Source organism: Citrus clementina, unplaced genomic scaffold (assembly GCF_000493195.1).
Source record: "Citrus clementina cultivar Clemenules unplaced genomic scaffold, Citrus_clementina_v1.0 scaffold_4, whole genome shotgun sequence".
NCBI lineage: Eukaryota > Viridiplantae > Streptophyta > Magnoliopsida > Sapindales > Rutaceae > Citrus > Citrus x clementina.
The window spans coordinates 12,406,091-12,425,228 of NW_006262274.1; the positions used below are offsets into that span (position 1 = coordinate 12,406,091).

The window sequence follows — 19,138 nt, forward strand, 5'->3', positions numbered from 1 at the left end:
CAGATATTTCATATGGAGCTACAAGAAGGTAATATTTTTCTCATACTTTATAAAGTTAAGATGTATTATAACTTTATGAATAGCATCTACATGTACTTAAGTTACTTACTAATTTCATTTTTTTTTTACATTTTAAAGAGTTTGTAAGATCACAAGCTTCAACGGTGGAAACAGTGAGCGCTGATATGAGTGTTATGGATATTTGAAAGGTAATTCTTAATATATATTATTATTTATAATTTCATATTATATGTTTAGGTTGTAATTTAAACTATAATAATAGACAATAGTTGTTATAGTTTTAAGTTTTAAGTCAAATTGTTTTATTTATTTTAGACACATTGAAGTTGGCGGAATGGTATTACTTAGGAATTAGAATTATTGTTAAATTTACTTGGTGATGAATGCCATGAAATAAGCCACGATTGACTAAATTTTTTTTTCTTATATTTAATCAAGTACACACATGAATTGGGCATATGTGTTTGTGTTTAATGTCCCTTTATTTGCAATGCGGCTTAAAGAAAGTAGTTAAACATTTATCATATATTATTTTTTCAATTTTTCTCTAGGGGATAGATGCTTCAATTCTTCAACTTGGAGTAGAAGAAATTGAAGTTAAAAGTTGTCGAAGTGCTTGCGAGGAACGATGGAGGAAGTTCAGTTGATCTAGATTTACATTTAACTTTGTTGGGTTTTGGATTTTGGAACTTTGTCATTTGTGTTTTGGAAAATGGAAACTATTTAATTATGTTTAATTTTGTGACTTTGTGTTCTAAAGATTAATGTTTAGATTTTAGAATTGGACATTACGCTTTGAATTGAGACTATTAAATTTAAATTTTGTGTTAATTTTAATTTTATGTTTTGTGTTAATTTTTAATTTTCAATCATTTGAATTTAATTCTATAGTAGTTTTCTTTTTTTGTTGGTTGAAATGAATGGATGGATGAATGAGGGAGGACAAGGAAGGTGGGAGAGAAAGGTCTTAGTTAGCAAGGTAACAAGAGGGTCTTTGAATTGAAATTTCATTGGTCAACATTATTATTATCATTACTATTTTTATTATTTTTCATGTGGATTAATGAATTGGGGCGGGTTTGCCTTAATGTTTTAGCCCTTGGATAAATTAAAAATTCTCTAATCTTTACAATAAATTGGTATTTGTTAAATGTTTATGATGAATTTTTAGGTGGGATTCATATTAAAGGTAAAGAAAATTAGCTCCAAATTGCTTAGACCCGAATTGACCCGAACCCTATTTGATCCGATTTCACCCAACCTGAATTGACCTGAATTGACTCAAATAACCCGAATCTAATCTAAACCCTATATAACCCGAATCTGATCCGATCTGAACTCCACCCAACTTTTTAACCCAATCCGATCCAAATTTAATTCGGATCGAGTTATAAGTTCGGGTGGAGTTTGGATGAATTTTTATCCAACCCGACCAACCCAAAACCCGATCGGATTGATCCAAACCCAATCTTAACCCGATTTTGCCCACCCCTAACTCCTCTTGATTTTCACGTGGTGCATCTTTATGTTTATCTTTTGAGGACTCTTCTGATAACTCTTTATCTGCATCATCATTAACAACAACATGCATAGATTCTTCCACAACCAAAGTTATTTTATTATACACTTTATAAGCTTTGCTTGTGTTTGAATATCAAAGAAAGATACCAACATCAAATTTTGGATCAAATTTACCAAGGTTGTCTTTTGTATTCAATATAAAACATTTGCATTAAAAAACTTTGAAATAATTAATGTTGAGTTTTCTATATTTCCAAAGCTCATAAGGATTTTTATTGAGATAAGACCTAATTAAAACACGATTCAAAACATAGCATATGGTATTAACAACTTCAGCCCAAAAATATTTTGGTAATACATTTTCATTCAACGTGGTTTTAGTCATTTCTTGAATAAACCTATTCTTTCTCTCAACAACTCCATTTTGTTGTGGAGTCTTAGGTGATGAAAATTGATGTTCAATTCCAAAATTATTACAAAAACTTTCAAATGCATGATTTTGAAATTCTTCACCATGATCACTTTTAATACATGAAATAACATAACATTTTTCATTTTGAACTTTTTTACAAAAGATTTTAAATACATCAAAGACATCATTCTATCAGCTAAGAACAATACCCGTATGTATCTAGAATCATCATCAACAATTACAAATGCATAACACTTCCCACTTAGATTAACATATCTAAAAGGTCCAAATAAATATATGTAAAAAAGTTGAAGTGGTTTTTAGGATTGAAAAAAAGCAGGCTTGGGCCGGGCTTTTCCAAGCCCAAGCCCACTATAAGATAAACATAAGGGTTAGGCCCATTGTGGGCCTAGGCTGGGCTTGGGCTTTCATTTATTCTTTTAATTTTTTAAATTATTGTTAAATTGAAATGAATTAATAATCAACAAATTGTTATAATTAATAAGTTAAAGAAAATGAATATTTCAAAGGAATATAATAAATAAAGAAAAATAAAGCAAATAAAAGATTAAAAATTTAATTTTTGATACTAGATTATCTAATTCAAGCACTTTCTTAATTAATTAACGTATAAGAGAGAGTTTAGTATTGTAATTTTGGCTTTTTTGAATCATCACTGATTTATGAATTAAGAAGTTAAGTTTTCTTTTTTTTTTAATTTATTATTCTAATTTATAAATTTATTTTTTAAAAAAATAGTGGGCCTGGGCTCGGGCTGGGCTTTTTTTTCTTAAACCCATGTCACATGAGGGCTGGCCCGAAGCCGACCAGGCCCAGGCTTTTTTTGCCCACCCTAGTGGTTTTGAAGTGGAACACATGATTTTTGTTTTTAAAAGAAGTTTTGATTTGTTTTCCAAATTGGTAAGCTTCACAGATTCTATCTTTTTTAAAACCAATTTTTGGAAGACTTTTAACCAAATCATTTTTGAAAACTTAGAAATCAAATCCACACTTGTATATCCTAATCTTCTATGCCATAACCAACCATCATCATGCAATGCATAAAAACACTTATCATGAGTATATGCACAATCTATATTAATGGTGTGTACATTAACACATTTATTTCCAATAAACAAAACTTTGTCATCACATGTATTCTCAATGACATATTTTGTTTTATCAAAATAACTTTATAGCCTTTATCACGCAATTGACTAATGCTAAGCAAATTTTGTTTTAAATTTTCATCTAAACACACATTTTTACCGACATTACCAATACCAATAATATTTCATTTTGAATTATCTCCAAGGGATATGTCTCCACCATTTTTTATCTTGGTGAAATTCGAAAACCAAGTGTAATTGTCTATCATATGTCTCGAGCATCCACTGTCTAAGTATCATTTGGTTTTTCTTTTCTTTGATCCCTTATTAAGTTTTTCTCTAATTGCCATAAGTGCTAAGTTTGACACTTCTTGTGATTGTTCTTCATCACTATCATCCCAAGTTTCCACCATGGCTTTCTTCTTGTGTTTGTTGAGAAGAAGGCACTCTGATCTTATATGCCCAGGCTTCATGCACTTATAGCAAGTGATTGTTTCCTTCTTGCGATTGTTCTTCATCACTATCATTCCAAGTTTCCACCATGGCTTTCTTCTTGAGTTTGTTGAGAAGAAGGCACTCTGATCTTATATGCCCGGGCTTCATACACTTATAGTAAATGATTGTTTCCTTATTCTCTTTTTTATTTTTAAAATTCCTAAACTTTCTCTGATCACAGGATTTCTTGAAGAATTTCCTAAATTTTTTGGCTATTGTAGACATTTCTTCATCTTTATCTTCACTTTCATCATCACTTTCAGGTTTTGATGCTTTATGAGCAATGCTCTTCTTCCTTTTGTCCTCATCACCTTTTTCAACTGCCAAATCTTTTTTATAAGAAATAAGTGAGCCAATTAAATGATCAATAAATAAAGTATTTAAATCTTTAGCTTCCTTAATGACAGTTCTCTTAGGTCTCTATTATTTTAGCAAAAGACCTAATGATTTTCTCACTATTTGAAAAGGTCTTTCCTAGGGCTCCTAGAGTGTTTACAATATATGTAAATCTAGTGTACATGGAATGGACATTCTCATTTTGTTCCATTAGAACAATTCATATTGCCTAATATATCTGTTAATTTTAGACTTCTTAACTTGATTTGTACCTTTATAAACAACTTTAAGTTTATTCCAAATTTCATTAGTATTAGAACAACTTGAAACTCTATGAAACTCTTTCTTATTTAGGGCACAAAACATAGCATTCCTGGCTTTGGAATTAAGAGTAGCTTTTCTCTTTTCCGATTCATTCCATTCTCGTGAAGATTTTAGAATATATTTCCCTTCTTCATTTTTAATGGTAGAAATGAATGGACCACAAACAACTTTCTATATTTCATAATTTAAAGGTTACAAGTAAATTCTCATCTTAATTTTCCAATATGAATGGTCATTCCTATCAAATAATGGTAGTTTAATAGTGGTCTAACATTCTCTAAAGGTGGAATCATTTTAGGTTGCCATGAATCTTTTACTCTAAACAGTTAAGTCCTATCAAAAGAACCTTGCTCTGATACCAAATAAAATACCAGCCATGCAACCTAAGAGAGATGGTGAATTGAGTTTTAAAAACTTAAGCAAATAAAATCAATTCAATAATTTTAACATTAAAAAAATTAAAGAGATAAGGGAAGAGAGAGCAAACACGATATTTTTACATAGTTCAACAAACTCCGCATACGTCTATGCCTCCAAGCTCACCAAGATTAAGGATTCCACTATTAAAGCCTTTACAACCCAAGGCTATTATATTTATAATTGACTTTCAAGGTATCAATCGACCTTTATAACTTGAGGTAATTCCAAACCTCTTATTCCAAGTGTTTTCTTCACTTACAATCACTTAAAAATAAAGATTACAAAGAATTTCCCTCACACAATTATGTGTTTACAAATGAAAGCCCAAAGTATAATTTAATGAAAGAATAACAAGTTTTAAAGCACAAGAGAGGTTAAATTCTCAATAACAAGCTCAATGAAAATTGTAGAATCCATCATCATTTGAATTTGATTGAGCATTTTTATAGTTGGAGTTGAAAAACTAGCTGTTATTTACTTTTCGGTCATAACCAGCTTGCCATTTGTCCTAACCAGATTGTCTCTTGAGCTAAATTTGAATTTTTGAATAATCAGGTTTTTGTTTATTGGTAACTGGTATGCTGTTTGATTCTAGAAAGCTCAATTAATGTAACCAATTTGTCGTTTTAAGGTATTCGATTTGTTGATTGATTCCAAAGAGTTATGGTTATGATTTCGATTTGCCGTTTAGCACATTCAATTAGCCGGTTGTCTCCAGTTAGCACATTTTTTTTAATCCGATTTGTCGGTTTTCTTAAGTAGGATGCTATTATCAACAAAATATAGTTTTTTCTAGAAAAAAAAAAACCTTCTTACAAAAACTCGATTTTACTAAAAATATGAAATCATATCATCATGTTACAACTTTTCTTTAAAATATAAAGAAAATGTTTTAAGAACTTTGAGAAATCATCATTCATTTTTTTGTTTTAAAAACATAAAATATATTTACAATATTACCTATTAATTCATGATTTATTATCATCAAAATCAAAATACTATATAGGCATATAGACTAACACTTTTTGCTTTTTATATTTATAATCAATAATTAAAAATTCTTTATTTAAAAAATTTAAAATACTATAATCCGGGTCCAGTTTCAAAAGTTCAGGTTCAAATGAACCTAGAACCGGACTTGGATACATTCTAGTTGAGAAAATGTATTCGGATATGGATATTTTAATTATTTGATACGGGTTGAACCCGGCCCAGATCATTCGTGTTTATTTGGATTCAAGTCGGGTCCAGCTTTATTTGTCATCCCTAATTTGAAGCCACAATGTCCAACCCTACACCCTAAGATTAAAAGATTGAATTGAAATTTTACTTGTTTTATGAGAGTTTTAATTTTGGTTCTCTCACTTTTTAAATAGATAATTTTTACTTATTTTATAAGAGTTTCAAGTTTGGATATCTCATTTTTAAAAAAATAATTTTGTTTATTTCCTATAGCTATTGTTGCGAAAAAGTGAAATAAAAGTTAATAGTATGTAATAAATATAAGTTTTAAATAATAATTTTAACAAAATTAATAAAAACATAAAAGTTTTTTTTATTATACATGTGTAAAATTAAATCAATTAACTTTCAAAATATAGTAGTTAGTGTTTACCAAACACTTTAGTGTCGTATCTTTTAAATTATAATTGTCTAATCTCAATTTCAAACAGGACTTTATAAGTTTATCCATTATAACCCCCTGTTTGCTCTTCAATTGTACAAATTTTATGTTATAGCTTAGTTAATTAATAGCTTTCCCATTACTACCCCAGTCAAACCAAAAATTTTATTACTTGGGAACATGTTGTTGCCATATGACTTATACTTATAGTTATATATACATAGACTCTATTAAACCACATGGTTTAATAGTATGTTCACATGAAAAAAAAAATACGGGTACCTGCATGAGAGAAGGGTTATTGAGAGTTTTTCTTGATAAACAAACGTCTTCATTTTTTTTTTATGTGGACACGCTATTAAAATATATGATTTTATAATAAATTGAACATTAATTCTATTAAATTATATGGTTTAATAGCGTCTTCATATGAAAAAAATAAATTGAACATTAATTCTATTAAATTATATGGTTTAATAGCGTCTTCATATGAAAAAAATAAAGATACATCGTACCACACTTGAAATGTACGGACAAAGGAATATGAAAGTAAAATTCATGACATGATACGGATGCATTGCTTTAGAGGAAAGAAATTAAAAGGACCTTTGCGTGAGAATTTTGTTCTAGCTAGCCTGCAGTTATCTTCTATCTAATATAAATATAGTGCAGAGGCGTTTGATTTTATGGTACTTGATGCGTTCTCTTCTCTCAAAGAAAAGAATACGTATACATAAGTATCAAGTTAGCTCAATACATGAAAAACCTCTTGCTTAACTATCCACGATTAGAAACAAAATTAGTCTATTGTTACTACAATTTTAGACTAAAATTTGCCGATAGTGGGTCCCATACAGCCAGTACAAGGTATAATAAGTGCTCCTATAGCCATTGTTGAGTGAACTCTGCTCATAAGCTCAAACAGAAAGAAGAAGAAACAAAAAAAAAATCATTAAATTAAATTAGCAATGAAGGATTGGGCGCCAATTGTAATTGGGTTGCTGCTATTTATACTGCTCTCGCCGGGCCTCTTGTTCCAGCTCCCCGGCAACCATCGGCACTTTGAATTCGGCAGCTTCGCGACCAACGGCAAGGCCGTACTGGTCCACACTCTCATCTTCTTCGGCATCTACACCATCCTCATTTTGGCCGTTGGCATCCACATCTATATGGGCTAATCAGAATTTTTTGGGTGATTGATCTTTTATTTTATTTTATTTTTATTGAGGTGACTGTTGATCATTGTTGATTCTTTCACTTTAACATGTGACTTCGATTTTCCAACGTAACCTTGCAACATTTGCGTTCAGTTCCATACCACTCGAGCAATCGAAGGGATATAAGTTGATGGAAAAATTATAGGATGTCTGTGAGGTACCATATTAGTTATATAAAGAGTAAATACAATTATGATATATTTATGTTTAAAATAAACTACCAATATGTATTAATTAATTATATTACTTTTGATAAATTCTTTTATTATGATGAGATGTGCTACTCTTTCTATGCTTGTTGGTATGCATATGATTATTGTGATAACTAGTATTACATATACTATTTAATTACTATTGTAAGTTAAAGGAATTGTTTGTCTAGAAGGATTTAATCGAATGATTTTCAAAGTAATTTATTTGATTGGTTATTTAAATTTGACTTTTGAGAAACTTAAAGGACTCAAAATATAGATTTGAGCTATGCACACCTTTGTCTTTTAGAAAACAAAATTGCATACATAAATATCATATGGGTCTTATTATATTAGAATTGTTATACAGTAGAGTATTAATAATAATCGTACTATTATGAAGATAAATATTAAACCTATACTTACTTATATAATCTAATAATTATCATCAGTGCTCTATAATTAAACAACTCTACTGTAATCACTGCCATATCATATTAATACATAATCTAGATCGTTACGACTATACAACCCGATCGACTAGTATTGATTTTGGTAATCGCGTTTTAAAGAAAAATTTAAAAATGAAGCTTGAAATTTTGGAGACCACAATCAGAAGCTCCAACTCCAGTGGGCCAGGCCCAAAATGAAGCCATCTGACTTTGAAACCAACCGATATCAATGCCTAGTGCCTAAAATAGATGAAAATGATGCTTGTATTATAATAATAATAATAATAATAATAATAATAAATGAAGGAATTGTGAAATTTGTGTTAGCAAGAGAAACAAATAAATTGTAAAGCATTCTTTATACTTATAGATGAAAAAATTCAAGTGATTTTTTAGAATTTGCTTCAAAATTTAAGCCACTGACAGCATCCACACAACAACATACACTTTATACAAATATTAAGGAGGATCATTGTGAATTCGGACACAAAGTCCATTTATATGTGAATTAGACATACATATGTCTTATAATTTATTTATTTCGTAAAAGACTACTCAAAAGGCATTTTTTAAAATTTATCTGCTTATTTTATATAATTTATAGATGATTTTTACAAATTTATATTTAAATAAAAAATAAAATTTTACGTAAATTTTATGTGAATGAAAAAATACCTGAACGAGAATTAAATATTCTATTTTAATAAATATTTTTATAAAAATATTTATTTCTTAAATTATAAAATTTAATCTCTTTTATTATTGATTTGTAAGAGTTAAAATGTCAAATAATCATAATTAAAATTTTTATTTATAAAATAAATAAGATATTAATTATATTTAAATATTAAAAAATAAATATATCATTCAATATTTATACTGACATATATTCAAATTTAAAAAAAAAATTCAAGCACATTCGAGATTAAAAAAACGCTGCCTGGCTCTTTGGTTACAGTGGCGGTGTCAGCATCACTAAAACAAATTGCACGCCAATCATCACATCCCAAGTAAATCAGAGCCGTTGGAGATGGCGACACGTTTCACCATGTAGCAGTTCCCAGTCAGGAGAGGCATCATTATTAATGCAAGCACATTGCCGGTCTATTCTTCTTCCGCCGTCTCTATCCATCCACACCCTATCCCACTAACTTTCCCTGGATCTTTCCCAAGAAAACCTTTCAACCCTTTTCAGTTTCATATTTAAGAAAATTAACTGAGAGAGAAAAAGCAAAAGCAAAAGCAAAAAAGCCACACAGTTTCGAAGTTAACAATGGCGGATTGGGGACCGGTAGTGATAGCAACGGTGCTGTTCGTGCTGCTAACGCCAGGGCTCTTGTTTCAGATTCCTGGCAGAAACAGAGTTGTTGAGTTTGGTAACATGCAGACAAGTGGCGCTTCCATTCTTGTCCACTCTGTCATCTTCTTTGGCCTCATCACCATTTTCCTTATTGCCATTACAGTCCACATCTATCTGGCTGATTTCCTTTACCCAGTTTCTTCTGTTTCATGTTGCTTTTATTTATTTCTTGTTTCAACTTTTTTGTTTTTTTTTAAAGTCTTTCTCTTTGTACTTTAATTTCGTACTGTGATTATGAACTGATGACGTTTCTGCCTTGATCTGTTGCTCTACTAGATCGGGATTTTGACTACCAAAATGGGTTACATTAGAATGCAAAATGTAAGATTGAATTATTTTTTTCTTTTTTTTTTTAATTAAATCTCGACAAATTATTATTATCTAGGTGTGATATGACTTACAATAATTCATCCCCGAAATTGAGTTTCCTTTTGAGTCCCTGTATCCGCAGTAGGATTTTTAGGTTCGATGGGGTATCATGTAGAAGCTTTAAAATTAAATAGCCAATAACACAAAATCAGAACAATAAAGAGGTCCAAAGACGAGGACCATAATGAACAAACCATAACATTATATGGGTCATAACGTAAAATAAATTAATTATAGAATATAAATAATACGTAAACTAGTAATATTTCACTTTAATGATACGTTTAATTTTTTTATTGAGGAATTGAAATTTAAAATCAGAATCATTATCAGTGTTTACTTTTGCTTTATAAAATGAAGACCGAATCGGAATAGTGGGATTCACTTAAATTTAGGAATGGGAAAATGTAAGATTGAATTGGAGGGAAATGGTTGGAAGTAATCTCTCATTTTTATAATTGATCATTTTACCCTCATATGAAATTAAAAATATTTATTTTGTTTTTAATTAAAAAATTATTATAATTAATAAATATATTATTTTAATGAATTAAATAATATAATTATTTAAATTAATTAATATATTTTGAATTTTTAATAACGATGATTATTATTATTATTATTTAATATATTAATATGTCATAAAAATAATTATTAATAATAAATGTTTTATAATAAATTAACACAATAATTAAAATACCAAATAATAATTATGACAATAATTCATTAAGTACATTCTAATCATTTGTCACACACGAGACTTCTTATATCCTCTAGTTCAAAGTAATATTAATAACAGGCTAGGATGTCGACTCTTCCTTCAAGGGTGTTTTCTCTAGGGGTGGGCAAAAAAAGTTGATTAATCAAAAATCGAATCGAATCGTTCGGTTCGATTCGGTTTTTTTACGATTTTTTTATATCTAAAAAACCAAAATAGTAATTTAGTATAAGTAGTAAAAGTGGTCGGTTCGGTTTTCGGTTTTTAAAAAAAAACCGAAAAACCGAACCGACCATAGGAAAAAACCGAACGCAAATTGATTTTTACACAATCCCTAATCTAACACATTTCTTGTCTTCTTGATTCTTCTCATCTTCTGATCTTCACAAACCTTCACTGCTGGAATCTCGTCCCCACTGCTGCTGCTCATCCTTCACGAACCTTCACCGCTGGAATCTCGTCCCCGCTGCTGCTGCTGCTCATCCTTCACGAATCTGATTTGCCACCGCTGTTCATCGCCAACTCTCGTCCCCGCTGCCACTGTCACCTACCGCTGTCACTTACTATCAACTGTTGCTGCTGTCACGGTGCTCCCCTGCTGCCATCTGACTGCTGTTGTGACTCACAACTTGTGAGCTTTTTGCAGAGAACTTGAGCTACTGCTGGCGTGAAAAGGTAATCAGCTCCCTTTGTTTTTGCAGAGAATTCGTACTGGGCAAAACAAGTACGAATATAATGGACAGAAGTTGCTTAATATTTCTTCTTTAATCTTAATATAATCTGTGCTTATAACTACTTTATTTTGTTAACCCGTCATTAAGGGCTAACGGGCAAAACAAGGATTTTGCGGTTTTTGGATCTAGAATAAAATGGACAGAAGTTGCTTAATATTTCTTCTTTAATCTTTTATTGATTAGTTATTGCAAAGAATAATTTTTTTTAAAATTATTCCTTAGCTTAACTTAATCATTGTCACCATATATACTTTAAAATTTTTAACCAATTTCCACGATTCTTCTTCGACTCCAATTTGGAGAAAACAATGCAATTTGGTTTCTTGATTATTTCCAAAGTTTGTGGGATATGTATAATATAGATGATAAATAAAATGGAAGCCCGCTAATGCCTGGTCAATTAGATGTATATACTTAGGCTCTGTTTGATAGTGTGATATTATTAAATCTTATGTAATTTGAAAACTGAAAATTGAGTTAATGGTATCATATCAAAGCATCAATAATATTGATTCAATTTGAGATAGAGGATCTCTTTGTGGGATGGAAAATTTTGTATGAATGGACATGGAAAATTTATTTTGATTTGAACTTGTTATTTGAACATGTTATGTGTTATTGAACATACTTTGAGACATATTTTGATTTTTTGTTTGTTAACTTTTTATGTTTGTGGTAGATTTATTAATTTAAGGTTTTAAATTTAAAAAAGCCCAAAATAGGCCCGTAATCGAAATAATCGAACCGAACCGAACCGAATCGAATTATTTCAATTAATCGAGTATTTGATTATTTCGGTAATTTGATTAATCGCGATTATGATTTTAAAATAATCGTAATCGAACGATTATGAAAAATTTAGTAAAAAACCGAACCGAACCGAATCGCGCCCACCCCTAGTTTTCTCTGGATGAGAGAACACTGAATGGAAGCTAAACTGGATCTACAGGATCCGGATGGGTGCTCACTAGATTGAGCGTGGGTTTTTGCTTTTCTTCCTTTTATTATTCTGGTTTCGTCTCCTGTGCTGGTTGGCTTACAGCCCTTAGTTCTAGTGGGGCCAAAACGTAGGTGAGGGTTGAACCGTAAAAGAGAGAGGCTTTAAAGAAGATTGTAAACAGAATCGTAGAAGAAGGTCGAGGTAGGTGAGGATCTCACGTGTTATTTAAGGCAAAAAGAGCTTGTCCTTAACAATATGGAAACAGAGGAGTTAATAAAGAAATGCAGCGCAATAACACTCGAAGAGGAGGAGGAAGATAGAGTCATTTTTGGGGGCAGTATGAAGGAAAAAAGGGCTCATATCGCAGCAGGGTGCCTAGTTGGAAAAATCCTCACAACGAGAGGAGTCAGTCACGAGGGGATTAGAACAGCTCTACAACAAGCCTGGCGCCCAGTGGGAGTAGTCAAAGTAGAGAGCTTGCGAAATAAAATATTCATGTTCAAGTTTTCTTCAGCAGAGGATAAACGAAGAGTGCTAAAAGGGGGGCCATGGCATTTCGACCGAGCTTTTATAGTGCTCCAAGAGCCGAGTGGTATAGGCAATGTTACGGAACAATCATTTTCACACGTCTCATTTTGGGTACAGCTGCATAATGTACCTTTAATGTGCATGGATATAAGCACAATTCGTGAGATTAGTTCTAAGATTGGGATGTTTGAAGACGTAGCTACAGATGCAACGGGGGACTGTTTTAGGGAATATGTGCGAGTCCGGATTTCGATAGATATCACGAAGAGGTTGAAGAAGGTCATAAGAATCCAACAGGAAGATGGGAAAGAGATTTTGGTTGGAGTTACTTATGAGAAGTTGCCAGACTTCTGCTTTTGCTGTGGATACATCAGGCATCAATACAGAGAGTGTGCCACATATAAAGGCCAACCTAAAGAGGAGTTGGCATATGGAGCTTGGTTAAGGGCAATTCCATTACCGGAGCGAACGAGATTTCAAAGGAGCAAAGAGAGGGGTAACAGGGACCAAAGTAAAACACCAAGAGAAGATAGGAACTCAGAAAGTACAGGCACCCCCCCAACTACAACAACTGAACCCGAGAGGGGAAATTGGGTCAGGGTCAATCCAACATCAAGATGAAGCAACCAGTCCTCAAATAAACTTAAAACACGTGGCAGAGCTAGCTGGGGAACAATTAATGCCCCAAGAGCGACAATCGAGACAGCATCAAGTTGAAAACAGAGAGCGGCAAGTCGCAGCAGGAAATGAGGTAGTGTCTGAAAATGTGTGCAAAAGTGCAGGAAATAAGATTGAAAAAAGACATATGGAGAAAAATACGGGGGGAAAAAAGGTGGACAGGGATCTAGAAATGGGCCACAAAATCCACCAGCCCATTTCAACGGGCACAACCCATATGAGCTCGGATGAAGAAGAGGTGGTCGATAAGTCTCACTCAAGGAGGACGAAAACGAAATGGAGAAGATGGAAACACCAGGCCCGAAGCTTAAATAAGAAAGGAATCACCCAAACAATACCAAATAACTTGAAGCGGATCAGCTGTGATTCACAAATGACAAGTTCACAAAGCAAAAAATACAAGATGGGCAGCAAGGGTAAGTGTAAGCCAATTCAAGGAGAAAGAAATTCCCCCTCAGCTAAGCTCACTTCAAGCTAGGACACATCAGCCATGGAAGGGGCAAAGGGGACAGGTTCAGCATCGAAAGAGATATCGGCGGAGGCTGGCTTCCAGCCCCGCCGGCAGCAATGAGGATCATAAGCTGGAACGTCCGGGGTTTGGGGAATACCCGGACGTTCCTCGCAATAAAAGACATTCTCCGATGTCATAGGCCACAAATCATTTTTCTTTGTGAAACAAAAATGAAGCCGGGGCAAATGACAAACATGAGTAAAGGCTTAGGCTATGACAATTGCTTCAATGTATGGAGAAATGGCCTAGGGGGTGGTTTGGCTCTGTTATGGAATAATGAAGTGGATGTCAATATTATTTCCTACAGCAATCATTATATAGACGCGGTGATCCATGGGGTGAACGGAAAGAATTGGAGATGCTCAGGAATCTATGGCCACCCGGAAACTATGCAAAAAAGACACACTTGGACTTTATTGAGGAGGCTTGCAGGTATGTTTACTTGGCCATGGTTATGTTTTGGTGACTTCAACGAAATCTTGCATCCAAATGAAAAGTTAGGGGGGAAAGATAGGAATTTGGATATGGTGGCTGCATTTAGGGAGATTGTTAATGACTGCAACTTGATAGACTTAGGGTGTAGGGGCTATCCTTTTACTTGGTCGAATAGAAGATTCAGCCCTCAGTTGATAGAGGAAAGACTCGATAGATTTCTCGGGAGTAAAGACTCGGAACAAAGCCCCTATAATCTGATTGTTTCCAACCTTGATACTTGGTGCTCAGACCACAGCCCTGTCATGCTAGAAATGCAAGAAAGGAATAAGTTTGCCTGGTACAAAAAGAATTCCAGCCCAAGAGTTTTTTATGAGGATATGTGGAGCCATTATGAAGCTTGCAAGAACATAGTGAAAGAAGAATGGATGAAGGGTGGTAGCTGGAGTCAAGGGGATCCTGTTACAATCTTTAAAAAAATAACCAACAATTATCTGGCCCAGCCGCGGATATGGAGTCGGAAAGAGTTCGATGGGCAAAAAGAAAAGTTGAAGCAACTGAAGAAAAAACTTTCAGAAATGAAGCACAATTTCACGCAGTGGGAAGAAGTGAATGAGATTAAAAGCACGGAGGAGCAAATTGAAAAAATGCTACTGGATGAGGAAGTGTATTGGAAGCAAAGATCCCGAGCAGACTGGCTGAAGGAAGGAGACAAGAACATGAAGTATTTCCACTCAAAAGCTTCATTTAGGAAAAAGAAGAACCGAATATGGGGGGTCATGCACCAGTATGATGTGTGGGTTGATGATAGAGAAGGGGTTGAAAAACAATTCTATGAGTACTTTGCAAGTTTATTTACAACGTCCAGCCCAACAGAAAAGCAAATAGAGGCTGCTCTAGCAAGATTACAGCCAAGGGTCACTTTAGAAATGAACAACCAACTGGATTCGCCTTTCACGGAGGAGAAAGTCTCCACAGCTCTTTCCTAAATGTGTCCAACCAAAGCTCCCGGACCTGATGGACTGCTAGCAGCCTTCTTCCAAAAGCACTGGGACTCAGTAAAGCTTGGTGTTATCTCCACTTGCCTCCACATTTTGAACGGTAGAGAGGCCTTCTCCAACCTCCTAGTACAGCCAGAACAGCAAAGGCACATTCATGGAATTCATTTCGGCAAAGGTGCAAAAGTCTCCCATTTATTATTTGCCGATGACAGCTTAATCTTTACATGAGCAGCAGTAGAGGATTGTAAACACTTGAAGGCTTTATTTGAATGCTATGGGAAAGCTTTTGGGCAAATCTTCAACTTCGAGAAATCTTCGATGTTCTTCAATAAAGGCACAAGGAATGATCAAATTGCAGCCATAAGCGAGATTTTCCAGCTAAAGGTGGTCTCTCGGCATGAAAAATATTTGGGACTGCCCTCAATGATAGGAAGGAAGACAAAGAGTTTCTTTAACGAAGTTAAGTTAAGGGTGCTAAATAAAATCTCAAGTTGGCAACATAAGTCCTTTACAAGTGGAGGAAATGAGGTGTTGATTAAAGCTGTTGCACATGCTATTCCAACTTATGCCATGAGTGTTTTTAAAATTCCTCTAGGACTGTGTGAGGATATCCAAAAAGCAATGGCAAAGTTTTGGTGGGGAACAAAACAGGACAGAAAAGGTATCCACTGGGCAGTATGAAAAAATTAGTCACTCGAAAGCTATAGGCGAAATGGGCTTCAGAGATCTCTCAAGCTTCAACCAAGCACTTGTAGCAAACCAAGGGTGGAGAATTATGCAATTTCCAAGCTCGCTGGTGGCAAGAGTCTTAAAGGCTAGATATTTTAAACATACGGGTTTTATGAATGCTGGCCTAGGATCAAAACTGTCCTTTGTTTGGAGAAGCATAGTTTGGGGAAGACAAGTGGTTCACAAAGGAGCGAGATGGCGAATTGGGAATGGACAGAATGTGCTGGTTTATGAAAACAATTGGATCCCCAAACCTACAACCTTTAAGCCAATATCAGCTCTTTCAATGGGGGCTGACACGACAATAGCTGAGTGAATAGACGAGAAGCAACAATGGAGGGAAGATTTGATCCTTCAGCATTTTAGGCCAGAAGATGCAGAAGCCATAATGCAGATTCCACTTCCAAAAAGACCAAAAGAGGATCAGTTGATATGGCACTACGATAAGAAAGGGTATTACTCGGTCAAGAGTGGATACCAAGTTGCTATGCGAATAAAGTTCCCTGAGGACCCAAGCTGCTCAAATCATGATCAATACCTATGGCGTTTTATCTAGAAGCTTGCAATTCCAAAAAAAGTGAACTTTTTTTTATGGAGAGTAGCTCACGATTTATTGCCCACAGCAGAAAACTTATGGAAAAAAAAGGTTTTGCAAGAACCAATGTGCCAAAGTTGTTACTGTCATGTAGAAACGGTGTCCCATGCCTTGGTAGAGCGCAATAGGGCAAGGAAGATCTAGAGGTACTCTAATCTGGCAGAGGAATTTCGTGGAGTTCACAGGTGTGACATTGTTTGGCTGTTGCAATTTTGGCCACAACAGCATGCTAAAGTTGAGGGAGCTGAAGTAGCAGCTTTACTATGGGCTATCTGGAATGCAAGAAACAAATGGCTTTTTGAAGGGAAACAAGAAAACCCTCTTAGAGTAGTAGCAAATGCAGAGGCGATAGTGGAGTCTTTTAAAAAGATTAGACAACTGGAGATAGCTTATAAGACAAAGCGGAATGCTGAGAGGCAAAAGCAATGGAGTCCTCCTCCAAATGGATGGCAAAAAGTTAATGTTGATGCGGCTGTGGATGTTGAGAATCAAATGGCAGGGTTGGGGGTTGTGGTGAGAGACTCAGATGGAAACTGCAGAGCAGCTGCAATTAAAAGTCTGAGGCTTCCTGGTAGTGTGGCAATGGCGGAGGCAACAGCTATGGAATGGGGCCTACAAGTGGCTGAAAAAGCTAATATTACTTTTAGAATTTTTGAATCGGATTCATTGGAAGTTATTGACTTAATCAACAAGAAGTCCAGTAGCTTAACTGAAATTGGATGGTTGATCTCTGACATTCAGGAAAATCTGCAGAATTTCCAGAATTTCAAAGCTCAGCATTGCCCTAGAGATTGTAACTATGCAGCTCATTCATTAGCAAAGTTAGCTTTGCAAAAGAAGGAAATTGTAATTTGGTTGGATGAAATTCCACCGGAGATTATGTACTTGTTCTTAAGCTAATCAATTGAAAGGCATACTTTCTTTTCAAAAAAAAAAAAAATCATTTGTCACAATCTAACTCATTCCAAACTCATTTCCATTTTAATTCATATAGTTCAAATAAATAATTTATTTTAATTTTCATTTCCTATTTTCATTTCAACACCATTCTCATTCTTGTCTATTTTGATTTCAATCCATTCCAATTCTACTTTAGTAAACGCACCATAACTCCTTATTATTTCCCCCTTTTTTTAAGCTTAGAATTTATATAGATTGCACTTATTTCCTTATGCCCTGAAGCTCCATAGAAGTTCATTTCGATCCCCGTCGTAAAAATGTAGATTAGAGACAATTTTCCTATTATTTGGTTCCGAGCAGACATTAGGGCTTGATTACAAATATATAAAATTAAAATCCTAAAATTGTATAATATATCTATAGAATTGTAACAAGTTTTGTTTTTTGTTTTTTGTTTTTTTTTAAAGGAGTGGAGCCAGAGTGGCAATTTGGATTATCACATAATTAATGACTGAGTCTTCTGTATTTCGAGTACGACTGTCATACGAGTGTGATGAGGTCGTTGATATGTCAATTCATTTATGTTTTGTTCATTATTTGTTGGACTTATTGGTTGACGTTTCAAGAAGAGAATTGAAGCCCTTAAGAAGTTAGCAAAACTTTTTCGGCAAAGAGCATGGGCCAAGGAGCCCAACAATCCTAAAAAAAAAAAAAGAGGTCCAACCCACAACTGTTTACCGTTTAGGGGTTGATGTGCACTGCGCAAAAAAACGGAAGTGCTTACGGCTACAAATCCATTAATGGTAATCCAAAACTCTCTTTAAAATATCTTCGTCAGGTTGGATCCATCGTCACTACTGACGACTCCACCCTCCACGACGCTGGGCTTCTTCTGAAAGTGCTTGAAACTTATCTCATTCTCATAATTAAGCACACAAGAGTTCACCAATACTCTTTCGTTTTTCATATACCCTTTCAACCTGAATAGTCAATAAATTAATAACTTAATTTAAATAATAAGATAATATATCTGTGTATATATATTGAATAAAAAAAATCCTATATGCTCAATATGTGTGTGTGTTTAGAGGATTGATTTGCTCTAAAATCTTGGATTCCATTAAAGTCTGAAAAATTTAGTAAACCATACGGTTTAATAGTATAATGTCATTACATTATTAATCTTTCTGAGACTTTAACCAATCCAAGATTTTGAATTAGAACATTTCTACATATATGTGCATACGTGCGAGTGTGTGTGTGTAAGAAATTACCAAATTGTCATCCAACTTTTATTGACATCTTAATTCACCACCCAAAAATTTTGATAACAGCTCAAACTCATTTAGCTTTTTAATTTTTTTAATTTTACTAACAACTCATTAAGAGAATATAGTTAGTAACTTTTAATTAAAAACTTTAAGAAAATCCAAGCTCAAAAAAGTCCAACCTAGTCCATTGTTATCTCTAATTTTCTTAACTGAGTTCTTTTCTAAAATCCGCATCCAATTTTTTTTTCTT

At 33.7% G+C, this 19,138-nt stretch overlaps 3 protein-coding genes across 3 annotated transcripts; all 3 read left to right on the plus strand.

Moving 5' to 3' along the window:
• Positions 1–9,143: 9,143 nt before the first annotated feature.
• Positions 9,144–9,777, plus strand: LOC18045397. The gene has a single exon (XM_006436796.2). It carries the CDS (start codon positions 9,396–9,398, stop codon positions 9,699–9,701), a length of 306 nt encoding a protein of 101 aa, XP_006436859.1. The 5' UTR covers positions 9,144–9,395; the 3' UTR covers positions 9,702–9,777.
• A 2,721-nt stretch (positions 9,778–12,498) lies between these two features.
• Positions 12,499–13,392, plus strand: LOC112099095. The gene has a single exon (XM_024186197.1). The coding sequence runs from the start codon at positions 12,499–12,501 to the stop codon at positions 13,390–13,392; it is 894 nt and encodes a 297-aa protein (XP_024041965.1).
• Positions 13,393–16,510: 3,118 nt separating this feature from the next.
• On the plus strand, positions 16,511–17,617 carry LOC112099096. Its single transcript, XM_024186198.1, has 2 exons — positions 16,511–16,575; positions 16,903–17,617. Exons 1-2 carry the CDS (start codon positions 16,511–16,513, stop codon positions 17,615–17,617), a joined length of 780 nt encoding a protein of 259 aa, XP_024041966.1.
• The last annotated feature ends 1,521 nt before the right edge of the window (positions 17,618–19,138 follow it).

Bases quoted from the DNA above. Each gene is read 5' to 3' on its own strand.
- LOC112099095 (XM_024186197.1), top strand. From the start codon at position 12,499: ATGGAAACAGAGGAGTTAATAAAGAAATGCAGCGCAATAACACTCGAA.
- LOC112099096 (XM_024186198.1), top strand. From the start codon at position 16,511: ATGCAGATTCCACTTCCAAAAAGACCAAAAGAGGATCAGTTGATATGG. The intron at 16,576-16,902 runs GTATTACTCGGT...TGGAGTTCACAG, and splicing joins TGGCACTACGATAAGAAAGG to GTGTGACATTGTTTGGCTGT.
- LOC18045397 (XM_006436796.2), top strand. From the start codon at position 9,396: ATGGCGGATTGGGGACCGGTAGTGATAGCAACGGTGCTGTTCGTGCTG.